This window comes from Mytilus edulis, chromosome 9 (genome assembly GCF_963676685.1).
Source record: "Mytilus edulis chromosome 9, xbMytEdul2.2, whole genome shotgun sequence".
NCBI classification, from domain to species: Eukaryota; Metazoa; Mollusca; class Bivalvia; order Mytilida; family Mytilidae; genus Mytilus; species Mytilus edulis.
The window spans coordinates 1143225-1157429 of record NC_092352.1 but is presented as its reverse complement, the minus strand read 5'-3'; the positions used below and the strand labels follow the sequence as shown (position 1 = coordinate 1157429).

The window sequence follows — 14205 nt, the reverse complement described above, 5'->3', positions numbered from 1 at the left end:
TAGACATTTTAGGTAAAGATTGCATGAAATGCAATCAAAACCTTATGAGACTGACTTGATATCTAAAAGAGGGACGAAAGATACCAGAGGGACAGTCAAACTCATAAATCGAAAATAAACTGACAACACCATGGCTAAAAATAAAAAAGACAAACAATAGTACACATGACACAACATAGAAAACTAAAAAATTGCCAACACGAACCCCACCAAAAACTAGGGGTGATCTCAGGTGCTCTGGAAGGGTAAGCAGATCCTGCTCCACATGTCAAACTTGTGCTTACAGTGAACATAATAAATCACGATACAGTCAATGAAAATGATGTCAGATGACATTAACAATGACAAAGCCATGACAAGATATACAAACTAAATATAGTTTACAACATGAAATTTCTTGCATATTGTACTTCAATACACATCCCTATATAGTTATCAAAGGTATACCAGGATTATAATTTAATGCGCCAGACGCACATTTCGTCTACATAAGACTCGTCAGTGACGCTCAGATCAAAATAGTTGTATAGCCAAACAAGTACAAAGTTTAAGAGCATTGAGGACCCAAAATTCCAAAAAAGTTGTGCTAAATACGGCTAAGGTAATTTATTCCTGGGATAAGAAAATCCTCAGTTTTTCGAAAAATTCAAAGTTTTGTAACAGGAAATTTATAACAAGAATGTGTCCAAAGTACACGGATGCCCCACTCGCATTATCATTTTCCATGTTCAATGGACCGTGAAATTGGGTAAAAAATCTAATTTGGCCTTCAAAGTAAAAGGATCAACTAATAAGGAACATGTGTAGTAAGTTTCAAGTTGATTGGACTTTAACTTCATCAAAAACTACCTTGACCGAAAACTTTAACCTGAAACTCACACTTTTAATTTCTATGTTCAGTGGACCATGGAAATGGGGTCAAAAGTCTAATTTAGTCTAAAAATATGAAAGATCATATCATAAGAAACATGTGTACTAAATTTCAAGTTGATTGGACTTCAGCTTCATCAAAAACTACCTTGACCAAAAATTTTAACCTGAAACTCATACTTTTAATTTCTATGTTCAGTGGACCATGAAAATGGTGTCAAAAGTCAAATTTTGTTTTAAAATAAGAAAGATCATATCATAAGGAACATGTGTACTAAGTTTCAAGTTGATTGGACTTCAGCTTCATCAAAAACTACCTTGACAAAACTTTAACCTGAAGTGGGACGGAAGGACGCACAGACCAGAAAACATAATGCCCCTCTACTATCGTAGGTGGGGCATAAAAATGACCACATAATTGATATTCATGTCAACACCGAAGTGCTGACTACTGGGCTGGTGATACTCTCGGGGACTATTCCTGGGATAAGATAATCCTCAGTTTTTCGAAAAATTCAAAGTTTTGTTAACAGGAAATTTATAAAAATGACCACATAATTAATATTCATGTCAACACCGAAGTGATGACTACTGGCCTGGTGATACCCTCGGGGTCGAAACGTCCACCAGCAGTGGCATCGACCCAGTGGTGTAAATAGTTATCAAAGGTACCAGGATCACAGGGGCTTGTTACAATTGCCGGGTTTACTATCCATACGAACCCCTAAAAAACACAAGGGAGGAAGCTCATTTGCGACAATGCTTCAAATTATTGTTGTAATTTTTTTTAGGGGTTCGTATGGATAGTAAACCCGGCAATTGTAACAAGCCCCTGTGTCAGGATTATAATTTAATACGCCAGACGCGCGTTTCGTCTACATAGGACTCATCAGTGACGCTCAGATCAAAATAGTTGTATAGCCAAACAAGTACAAAGTTTAAGAGCATTGAGGACCCAAAATTCCCAAAAGGTTGTGCCTCTTTGATGTTTATACATGTCAGTTAATGTACATGTCTCATTGATGTGTGCCCAACATATCAATTCATTCCGACAATGTACTCATTTATTCTTAAAGTTCAAAGAAGTTTACCATTACTGATGAAAAGCTTACAGTGGCTTACGAAAATTTCACCAACTGAACTATTAAGATCAACGTACAATTATATAGTAACAGATATGTCACCAAGATATAAGGGAGAGGAGCTAACTAATATGTGTCTGAACCAAGGGACAGGGGATCAGTCTATTGGTAGACTGTTCTGATAGATATAGCTAAAACACAAGAAAGGTTTTCATTGTTTAATAATTAAAGATAACAATTTAGATGAATTATAAGAATCAATTAGGCAGCAACCATTTGATTTTCTGGGGGGGGGGGGGGGGGGGGGGGGGCTATGTTTTTTTTTGGAAAAAAGTTTGTTTCCAGTTTTTGGAGAAAAAAATAATTTGTTTTTGATTCTGAGAAAAAAAAATTGTTTGTTTCACCCTCAGCTGCCACTATATGTAATGCTAAAATTGAAAGAAAAAAAATTGTTTTCGACTTGTCACGAAAACTACAAAATCATAAGATAAACTTAATTTTAAAATCAAAATGCAAAAGTTTCAAATTTTAATAATGCTCAAGTAGAAATTGACAACTTAAGTACATTGTAATTATAATTACTTAAGTTGGCAATTATAATTACTTAAGTTGGCAATTATAATTACTTAAGTTGGCAATTTCTACTCGAAAATTATTATGTTGCCATGTGATTATGGACTTCAAGTTCCGATTAGAGAGGCCCCTCATGGGGGGGGTCCTAGTAATCACATAATCACCATTTTATTGCCAATATAATCACATAATCATTAAATATTTGCTTATCTTTAGTAATCAAATAATCATAAACTAAAAATACAGTCCTAGGTAATCAAATAATCATGAAATATTTGGCTTAATAATCAAATAATCATTAAAAAAACGGCCAAGTAATCACATAATCAAAAACCCCATGAGGGCCCTCATTAGACTTTCCTCTAAGTTCAGTATTTTTGTGATTTTACTTTTTAACAAGGACGATAATAAATCAGCTACAAAGTAACAACACTTGTTCAGCACCTCAACAGAACCATTCGTACCATGTTTGGTTTCAATCCACTAAGCGGTTTTCTAGAGGAAGACATTTGTATATATTTCCCATAGGGTCCAGGGGCGGATCCAGCCATTTTAAAAAGGGGGATTCCGAACCCAGGACAAAAGGGGGGGGGGGGTTCCAATTACATGTCCCCATTCAAATGCATTGATCGTCCAAAAAAAGGGGGTTCCAACCCCCGGAACCCCCCTCTGGATCCGCGCCTGGGGTCCTATATTAACCGAAATTCCCCGCTGGTAGACACCTTGGATGATTGATTGGCACCTCATTAGTAACATTCTTGTCATGTTTTAAATCATTCCATTTAGTTGTTCTCTAAAAAATACATTTGTTTGTAAAGCCCAAAGGGTCCTATGATAAACTTAGTACCTCACTGATGATGGTTATCTTGGATGATGGATCGGCTACAAAATAACAACACTTGGTCAGCATCACACAAGGAACATGTTTGGTATCCCATTCAGAAGTTCCCTAAAGCAAGACATTTGTATGTATTGTCATAAGGGTCCCATGTTAAATGAAGTCCCTTGCTGGAGACCATCTTGGATGATGAATCAGCTACAAAGTAACAGCACATGCGATGTTTGGTTTCATTCCATACAGTGATTTGATAGAAGTTCAAACTGTGAAAAGTTTACAACGACGACAACGACGGACGATGGACGCCACGTGAGGAGAAAAGCCGACTTGCGGACCAAGTGAGGTAAAAATAAGAAAGAGATAAATTATGTCTCAACACTTTGTACACAGTTAACTGGTAGACAGTCTTGTAGGTCCAGTATAAAGACATGAGTAGTAAGAGGTTATGGTTCCGGAACACTGAATGACTGCTTTTGACATGTTTGACGAAGTAATATTAAATTTACAATATTTTAAGAGAAAGATAACCAAAAGTCGAAGTAATTCGTTTGAATAATCATGATTAATGTTATCTGAAATGAGTTTAATGTTATTATATTGTTAAGCATCTTAAGGAAATAATTGAACACATGCATATACATACTTGCATATAATAAACTAAGTCCTCTATGCATGTTTCTGTTTTTATTTATTACAAATCCATAATGCATAATCTTAATATAACTACAACATATATCATTCAGTAATTGTTAATCCAAAACTTTAGCTCCTAATTGTTGTGTTGCATAAGCTTTACAGTCATAACCTTAAATAACAATCCACACAGAATCATGGAGTACCTGAAAAATAAGAAAGTTGATAGAACAGTGTTTATTTCTTTCCGAATTTTCAGACGTTTCCTTTGTTAATCAAACTTTGTCATAACAGGTTTTAAGTGATTAAGTATTTGTCTTTCAGAATCAATAAACATTATCTATACCTTGCAGTGCATGTTTGTTTACCTTTTCTTTTTCAAAACGGGTTTCCCTTTCATTTGTGCTGTGTGTTTGCAGATCTAAAAGTTCTAATGAGAGGTCTTTTAGTTGAGGTAAATGCATAAGAAAGGCAATTTAGAGAAGGGAACGGGAAAACAATAATTCAATACAGTCAGGATCCTACTTCGTCAAAATTATCTCCCCATTACGCCAGTTCATTTTCACAATCGTAAAAATGGAAGCCATTGTAGCGATGACGCGCTACCAATTTTGCTCTTGGAAACCGATAAATTTATCCACATTGCACCAATACGATCCTTATATGTCAGTTATATTTTAAAAGACAAATGTATCAACTAGCTAATGAGCATCAGTTAATGATCTTGTCTGCATTGATTCAACTTAAAACTATTGTCTGATCGGTTGTTAGGTGGAATTTTCGAAAAATCATAAACATTTAAAAAAAATCTAATTAAATATTTCGTGGAAGGGCAGACTAGATTTTTTTAGTGGTTGAAGACTATAAACCCTAGTTATCACACACAAAAAATTAGAATTTTTCGAAGATATGCATTTTCATCATCCAACTTGTAAGACTGTCGTCAAGTACTTTCAGTAAAAAAATAGCTATTCGAACACACCTTCCCTGTTTGTGTGACTCATTAGATAGGTATTTCACTTGACCCATATATTTCATCTTTTAGTACTGTTATTTTTTTGTGTTATAAAGTCAACCTGTAGCTTTAATTTATAAAAATGATAGAATCTGAAGCGAGACGATGTATGAAATATTCTTACTTTGAACGATATCAAGACAAAATACTCAACTCAAACACGCCCTAACATAAAAAGGTGCACTTGATTTTCTCTTTTCGATACAATTGTTACCTATTTTTTGGAATTTTTTCTTCAGTCACATAATGGAAGGGCAGACACGAAAATTACTGAACTAATAGATTGATATCTTTTCCGTCCGTGGTAATTTTTTCAAAAAAATCGGAGGTTATGCATTTTTGTCATCCAACTTGAAAGATACCCATGTCGTCGACTTGATATCTAATTGTTCTGCTTAACTATGTACTAGATAAATTGAAAACTTATGCAAATGGTGTTTTTGAAATAAAACACCTCGTAATTGAGAAGAAAATTGCAGTTTTGTTTGTTTCTATTAACTTTTTTTAAAATTTGTCACTATAGTAAACAATACAGTAAACATTTATCGCCTTCTCTAATAGAGAGCTTCGATTCTTTTGTTCTATTTCAACCTGGTTTCCGACTGAATAGCAGTACATTTCTTAAGATTTCTATAAGATGAGAGTTTTCTTTAACGAGAGACTACATGTCCACTTGTTCTTTAGTAAAACTTAGCAATACAAGTATAAATGAAATGCTCTCCTGGGCGCAGCTTGATACGACCACCTAGGTTGAACCCTGAACAGTTGGGGCAATTATGGACTACATTCAAGCTTGATACAGCTCTGGATTTTGATTGTGATTAAGGGCGTATTTGTTACAGAAAAAACTGGTTTTTATTAGTTTTAGGTTTTGGTTTAAAACTGGTTTTGATTGGTTTTGGTTTAGGTTTCAAAATTTGTTTGGGTTAAGATATTTTTCAACAAATGTAAAGTTTATCAGAAATTTAAATGATGTCAAAACTACTAGGGCCTGTTTTATTGGTCTCTTCTACACATTTCCAGGATGTCTTTTAGTGAAGAATCCCCCCCAAAAAAAGAATCTGGACCTCTTCTGGAGATATTCTACGGAAGATCAATGAATACAAATTCAATTTGCCTTCAAATATAGCGGATTTTTATTATGTTTGATGACATAAATTAATTTTTCAATAATTGTTTAGAAAATTAAGATACGTCCAGTAGAGAACCAGGATTAACCCCCACTATTTGTTTTTTTAAGAATAATCTTAAACTGCACAAGAAATTATCAATGTTTGTCTAGTATATGTAGGACTCTAAAGTGCGATGGTACTCTAAAGTGCGATGGTCACGCTAAAGTGCGATGGTCTACGCTAAAGTACGATGGTGTCTCACGCTAAAGTGCAATGATTGTTTGTTCGCTAAAGTACGATTGTATATCACGCTAAAGTGCGATGGACCAATAGGGTAAGGTTCTATATATGCCTTTATAAAAAACGTTAAAGAACACTGAATGTAAAAATAGTCCTTTTGTATAATCTAGTATTATAAGGTATACCATATGTGAAAGGCAGTATAATTTAACAGTAGTCTTAAGTGAATGATTCTAAAAGACCGACCACGTAATAATAGCTGAAAAGTAATTTACGTGGCACAGAATACTTGTACTAGTCAATGATTTTTTTACGATTTTGGCGTATTTACAAATATTGTGATAATTGGTGTAGCTTGCCGTTCACACGTAGTCTATCACTTATTGGAACACCTCCTCTTACAATCGTCCTTATAATTAAAGATACAAAATGTAATTATTATCGGAATGTGTAACATTTATTTGTTTAATTTAAATGATAGAGAAAGGCGATGTTTGACGAGCTTTATTTACGCCTTTTTAGCTCACCTGGCCTAAAAGGCCAAGTGAGCTTTTCTCATCACTTGGCGTCCGGCGTCCGTCGTCGTCCGTCGTCCGTCGTCGTCCGTCGTCGTCGTTAACTTTTACAAAAATCTTCTCCTCTGAAAGTACTGGGCCAAATTAAACCAAACTTGGCCACAATCATCATTGGGGTATCTAGTTTAAAAAATGTGTCCGGTGACCCGGCCAACCATCCAAGATGGCCGCCATGGCTAAAAATAGAACATAGGGGTAAAATGCAGTTTTTGGCTTATAACTCAAAAACCAAAGCATTTAGAGCAAATCTGACATGGGGTAGAATTGTTAAACAGGTGAAGATCTATCTGCCCTGAAATTTTCAGATGAATCGGATAACCCGTTGTTGGTTTGCTGCCCCTGAATTAGTAATTTTAAGGAAATTTTGCTGTTTTTGGTTATTATCTTGAATATTATTATAGATAGAGATAAACAGTAAACAGCAATAATGTTCAGCAAAGTAAGATTTACAAATAAGTCAACATGACTGAAATGGTCAGTTGACCCCTTTAGGAGTAATTGCCCTTTATAGTCAACTTTTAACCATTTTTCGTAAATCTTAGTAATATTTTACAAAAATCTTCTCCTCTGAAACTACTGTGCCAAATTAATCCAAACTTGGCTACAATCATCTTTTGGGTTAGTAGTTTGAAAAATGTGTCCGGTGACCCGGCCATCAAACCAAGATGGCCGCCATGGCTAAAAGTAGAACATGGGGTAAAATGCAGATTTTGGCTTATAACTCAAAACCCAAAGCATTTAGAGCATATCTGACGGGGGTAAAATTGTTTATCAGTCCAAGATCTATCTGCCCTGAAATTTTCAGATGAATCGGACAACCCGTTGTTGGGTTGCTGGCCCTGAATTAGTAATTTTAAGGAAATTTTGCTCTTTTTGGTTATTATCTTGAATATTATTATAGATAGAGATAAACTATAAACAGCAATAATGTTCAGCAAAGTAAGATTTACAAATAAGTCAAATGACTACAATGGTCAGTTGACCCCTTTAGGAGTTATTGCCCTTTATAGTCAATTTTTAACCATTTTTCGCAAATCTTAGTAATATTTTACAAAAATCTTCTTATCTGAAACTACTTGGCCAAATTAATCCAAACTTGGCCACAATTATCTTTTGGGTTAGTAGTTTGAAAAATATGTCCGGTGACCCGGCCATCCAACCAAGATGGCCGCCATGGCTAAAAATAGAACATGGGGTAAAATGCAGTTTTTGGCTTATAACTCAAAACCCAAAGCATTTAGAGCAAATCTGACAAGGGGTAAAATTGTTTATCAGGTCAACATTTATCTGCTCTGAAATTTTTAGATGAATCGGACAACCTGTTGTTGGGTTGCTGACCCTGAATTGTTAGTTTTAAGGAAATTTTGCTGTTTTTGGTCATTATCTTGAATATTATTATTGATAGAGATAAACTGTAAACAACAATAATGTTCAGCAAAGTAAGATTTACAAATAAGTCAACATGACCGAAATGGTCAACATGACCGAAATGGTCAATTGACCCCCTTAGGAGTTATTGTTCTTTATAGTCAATTTTTAACAATTTTCATAAAATTTGTAAATTTTTACTAACATTTTCCACTGAAACTAATGGTCCAAGTTCATTTTAGATAGAGATAATTTTAAGCAGCAAGAATATTCAGTAAAGTAAGATGTACAAACACATCACCATCACCAAAACACAATTTTGTCATGAATCCATCTGCTTCCTTTAATATTCACATAGACCAAGGTGAGCGACACAGGCTCTTTAGAGCCTCTAGTTTTTGTAGCGACTACACATTCATGTTATATTATCCTGCAATGTGCATGCTAATGTTTTAGCCAACAATTTATAATTTACGCATGAAAACATGTCCCTTTATTTTGCCGACGTTGCTTTTCAATAAGAGCGACAACATTTTAACGGAGACCGCACAATAAACTGCAACAAAAACAATGATTTGAATGCATCCGTTCGCTTCCAATAAAAGCAGGATAGAGGATATATATGCAAATACTACTTGTATCGACAGGGACTATAGTAAAACGGTCGACAGCAGGATACAAGTTCTTCTTCAAGCCACCAAAATAAAACACCTTTGCTTTACCCGACATAGCACGGTATTGTTTAAATTAATTAAATTAATTAAGTCATTGACATGTGGTTTAAAAGTTGTTAATCAAATGTCTGTAGTTATTTTCCGGCGTGTTCATTTTTAGTTTGTATAAACGACTGTTAACGTCATAATCCAACTACATTTCTAACGTCTTTACTTTCGCGGACCATCGCACTTTAGCGTATGGAAGCATCGCACTTTAGCGTATACCATCGCACTTTAGCGTATACCATCGCACTTTAGAGTGTCCATCGCACTTTAGCGTCCCCATCGCACTTGTCAGGAAAAAAATTCTGAGACAAGTGCCTGTGAATATGACTGATCAAAAAGGACATCTTAGTCAATCCACATTTTTTTTTAAAGTAACCGAAGTGGACTTTTTTTGTATAAAACAAAGATATCAGAAAGTTCTCAAAATCCTTTTTCTCTGGTGGTCCTAGAAAAAAATCTTCTGGTCCTAACTATTTTTTCTAATGCAAAATTTTGATGGTCAAAACCTTTGGACCTCCACTTTTCAAAAACTTTCATTGTATATGGATCTATATGTAAGGATACATCGTATAGCTGACGTTTCTTAAGATTTTTTTAAAAATAAATCAGTTGGTTGTGTACTGATTGATACTTCAGTCTGGGAGAACAAGATTTATTTCAGAACTAGTTGCAACTAGCTTTGAACAAACTTCCATTAATTGCAAATACTCTTAGTTTGATGCTTCGAGTCTATTGTCTTAATGTTAGTTCGCCGTTTTTGTTTTTTTTTGTGTGTCTCGTACCGATCGTTTGAGTTAATCTAATTGCAACTGATTTGCACAGGTTGTTCTTATATTGTACTGCCACACTACTGTTTTAGCTCCGGGGAGGATTGAGCGATCACAAACAAGTTGTACTGTTACACCACTGTCCCAGGTTAAGGGATTGTTGTTATCCCGCTAGCATATTTAACCCTGCCACATTCTGTATGTACGTGTCTGTCCCAAGTCAAGAGCCTGCAAGTCAGTGGTTGTCGTTTGTTGCCGTCTTATTCTTTTTGTTCACTTTTTTTTTGTACATTAATTAGGCCGTTAGTTTTCTCCTTTGAATGGTTTTACATTTGTAATTTCGGGACCTTTTATAGCTGACTATGTGGTATGGGCTTTGTTTATTGTTGAGGGCTGTATGGTGACCTATGGCTGTTAATTTTTGTGTCATTTTGTCTCTATTAAGAGTTGTCTCATTGGCAATCATACCATATCTTCGTTTTTATATTTACCCCTGCCATATTCTTTATGAACCTGTTTAGTGGTTGTCATTAGTACATGTCTCAACTCATATTTATTTTTTTATAAATTGTTTTGTTTTGTATGGTTAGACCTATAGTTTTTTCGTTTGATTTTTTTCACACTTTTCATGGCCTTCTATAAACGGCTTTACAGTATTGGGTTTTGTCATTGTAGAAGGCCTTAATGTTGCCTATAATTGCTTACATCCACTTCATATTTGGACACTAGCCTAATCATGAGTGTTAAACACCAATGATACAAATCCCTTGAATGACAAATAGTTGCTCCTTAACTGTTATTGTCCGTGTAGTTCTTGTATTTATCCAGCGTATCGTCCTACAGGGATGTCCTACTAAGACTGACATACCATAAAAACGTTTATAACACAGCTCACATTCTTATATATCTACATTCATAAATTTATTATTGTTATTTAGACTAAACGACTCCATGCATGTTTGTTTTGTGCCTCTGCCGTCTAAACCACCTTTTTTGTTTTGTTTTAAAAAGGTGGAAGAGAACCAGAAGATGCAAAACAATAGAAATGGACCTCCTCTGGCTCGCGACCGAAGAAGAACAAAATACGCCCCTGATTTCTGCTCTTTAAATAAAATTAATGGCATGAATGAGTACATTGAAGAGTGGGTTTAGGGAGATGGAAGAAATATATAACTTTTGTTTTGGTGTACATAATACTTGATACTGCAAAGAAAAAGAGGTCACGTGTTGCTTAGAATTTAGACATAAAAATCAAACTTAACCAGTCTCTTAATTAATTATTGGTAAGATACTGACAGACGTACCTAGTCAAATTATAATAATCTCTGTTAAATGAGATGTTCACACTGTATACCAATATCAATGAATTATCAATGGTGGTTCACTATACCTAATCACAATTAAGTTCAATATGGTACCTGTCAAATGTTTCAGTGTTCACACCCTGAATTCGAAAATGGAGCCAAATATTTTCTAATTTCATAGTGAGTTGTGCTCATCTTAATGCAACAACATATATACCAACTAGTATTGCCCGTCACATAATAGCCGAAAGGAATCTGTGACGTACCCATCCTAATTTCATAAGTGGGAAATACAGATACAGATCTCAATTGTTTGTAAAACAATTGAAAGGTCTTTCCTGTAAAAGTGATGTTTTCGTAATGTTCTTTGTACGACCTTTCGTTTGATATACGACAAGCATACCTTTTGAAACTTTTCGCTTTTTACACTTAATGACCTCATCCGCCTACATTTTTGAGATTGGAATTATGATATATGGAACAGAGTAGATGAGCTTTCATTTGATATGCGACAACACCATGTTCTAGAAAGTTTGATTTTTGCACTTAATGACCCTATCGAACTAATTTTTAGAGGTCGGGGATTTGATATTTCAAATGTACACATCATGACCTTTCATTTGATATGCAACAACCCTACCTTAAAAGAACATTTATTTTTTGCACTCAATGACCCCATCCAACCCATTTTTGGGAGACGTCAATTTGAAATTTGAAATGTACGCTTTATGTTCTTTCATTTGATATGCGACAACCTTACCATCTGAGAAATTTGAATGTTTGCACTAAATGACCCCACCCGTCCCCCTGGGATGAAAAGGGGGTTTAAAATTTTCATTTTTATGTAGAGTTTATTAAGACCTTCAATTTGATATATCAGATGACCCCATTTGACAAAGTGCAAATAATGATGCAATATCAGCTATATAAATAGAAGTTATGAAACTTACAAAGTCAATGCAAAACTTGAAAATTTCAAATTGATTTTTTGGTGTTTTTTTTCCATGGAATGTTTTTGGTATTTGGTCAAACATATAACTATGTCAACCTCTTCAATTTCTAAAACATTTTAAGTGGTAAGCTCTTGTTGATTCAGAAATACATGCCTCCGCTCGCAAAACTTCAAACTGCATTATCTCTAAAACGACAATAGATATCTCAAATTTGTTCAATGATAAATGATCTACAGTTGAAGGACAACATTATAGAAAAAGAATAGGGACAATTTCAAAGTTCACCAAGGTCACAATTAATCATCAAATATATGATGCAATACCAAACTTGAGAACCGGAAGTCGTAGAGACACGGGACTATCACCATTCAACTCAGGACCACCTTTACCTTTCAAATATCACAAGGTCAAGGTCATAGTATAATGTGAAGGTCAAGGTGAAATTTCATCATGACCTGACATTGACCTCAAATTGAAGGTCATGAACTACTGATCATCTTTGCTGTTTATAGTAGGTTGATATCTGTTACCTTTAAAAAGATATACACACAATACTATACTTTTTAAGAATCATCCCGTCGTAACTTTTGAACAGACAGTCGGACTCTTTTGAGCTCGGTGTATAAAATGTAGAGCTCGTCGAGAGGAACATTTTATACGCTGTAAGTATGCAGCAAACTCTTATCGTTTTCTTAATATGCAAGCTTGAAATTGCAGCGGAATTTTTTTGTTGCACTCGGTGACCTTTGACCTTGGGTGCAAATTAAAGGTCACATAAACTTAAGATTATTGGTGTTGTCACGGAATAGAAGTTCCTTTATAATATAAGTTCCAAAAGGAACAGATATTCTGGAATATTATTTCCACAGGAATAAATATTACAGTATATGTTCCTAACGGAATAAATGTATAGAATATTTGTTCCAACAGGAATAGATGTTATGACAATGCTTATTCCATTGGAACTTCTGTTAGGTGGAACAAATATACGTTGACAGTGATTATGATCTACAGTTGGAAAGGAAAGACCTTATTGTTTTTCTAATGTTTTTTTTCTTTTTCTTTTTTTTCTTCCAACATTTTTTTGGCACGCCCTCCTTCCACTTCTATTGGAGTTATCAATACCAAATTTGAACCATCGATAGACCTCATCATAAACTGTTATCTGATGAACTTTTGTAGGATTTCATCATCCCCTTTAGAAGTAATCTCCCTTTTATTGTTTGTTTTCGACATGCCCCTCCCTCGTTGTTTTTGAAGATATCATGACCTTATTTGGACAATAGTTAGATCTCATCATGATGTGTTACCATATGAGGCTGCTAAGGATTTCATCATTTCCTATGAGAGTAATGTCCCCTTGAAGCAATTTCTTTCTCTTACATTTTTTTCAAAAAGTATTCAAGATAGAATCCATTTGAAAACGGCAACATGTACAAGACCAGATGGCAATGTTAATTAACATATACAATCATTTTGTTGTTAACCCTTATAAGGAGTTATTTCCCTTGAAAAAATCTCGAGAACTGGAAGTCGTAAAGACTTGGGACTTACACTGTCAACGTATATTTGTTCCACCTAACAGAAGTTCCAATGGAAACTTTGTTATAAACATTGTCATAATATCTATTCCTGTTGGAACAAATATTCTATACCATTTATTCCGTTAGGAACATATACTGTAATATTTATTCCTGTGGAAATAATATTCCAGAATATCTGTTCCTTTTGGAACTTATATTATGAAGGAACTTCTATTCCGTGACAAACACTACTAACAATTTCATAAGCTCTTGTTCTCATTGGCTATTTCAATTTATTTCACAATTATGAATTCTAGTAATATTTGCATTTTTTTTTATCGGATTGTTATCTCATAAACATTAATCGTCATCTCAGTGTTTTCCAATTTACAACAAATAAAAATTTAAGACGTTTTTTAATTGCCAATGTATACAAGAAGATATCTGCCAGACTGAATAAATAGCAATAACAGTAACAAATAAATTACCTCCCAAAAAAATGCAGTGTTCAGAATTAACATTATCTATATTAAAAACTATGCGAGGTTAAAAAACAACACAAAAAGTTTATACTACTAGTACATTAGTATTGAAGATCCACTAAAAAAAAATCAATTTGACCATAGAATC

The 14205-nt window shown here is 34.5% G+C and overlaps 1 protein-coding gene across 1 annotated transcript in view; it reads right to left on the bottom strand.

The window, feature by feature from the left end:
- Window positions 1-4032: 4032 nt before the first annotated feature.
- The window catches only part of LOC139487431 (ankyrin-3-like), a 40409-nt gene continuing 30236 nt past the window's right edge, over window positions 4033-14205 (bottom strand). The window contains exon 6 of the mRNA XM_071272211.1: window positions 4033-4202. Within this exon, the coding sequence (XP_071128312.1) occupies window positions 4192-4202 (11 nt within the window). The 3' untranslated portion in view covers window positions 4033-4191. The remainder of the gene's footprint in view (window positions 4203-14205) is intronic.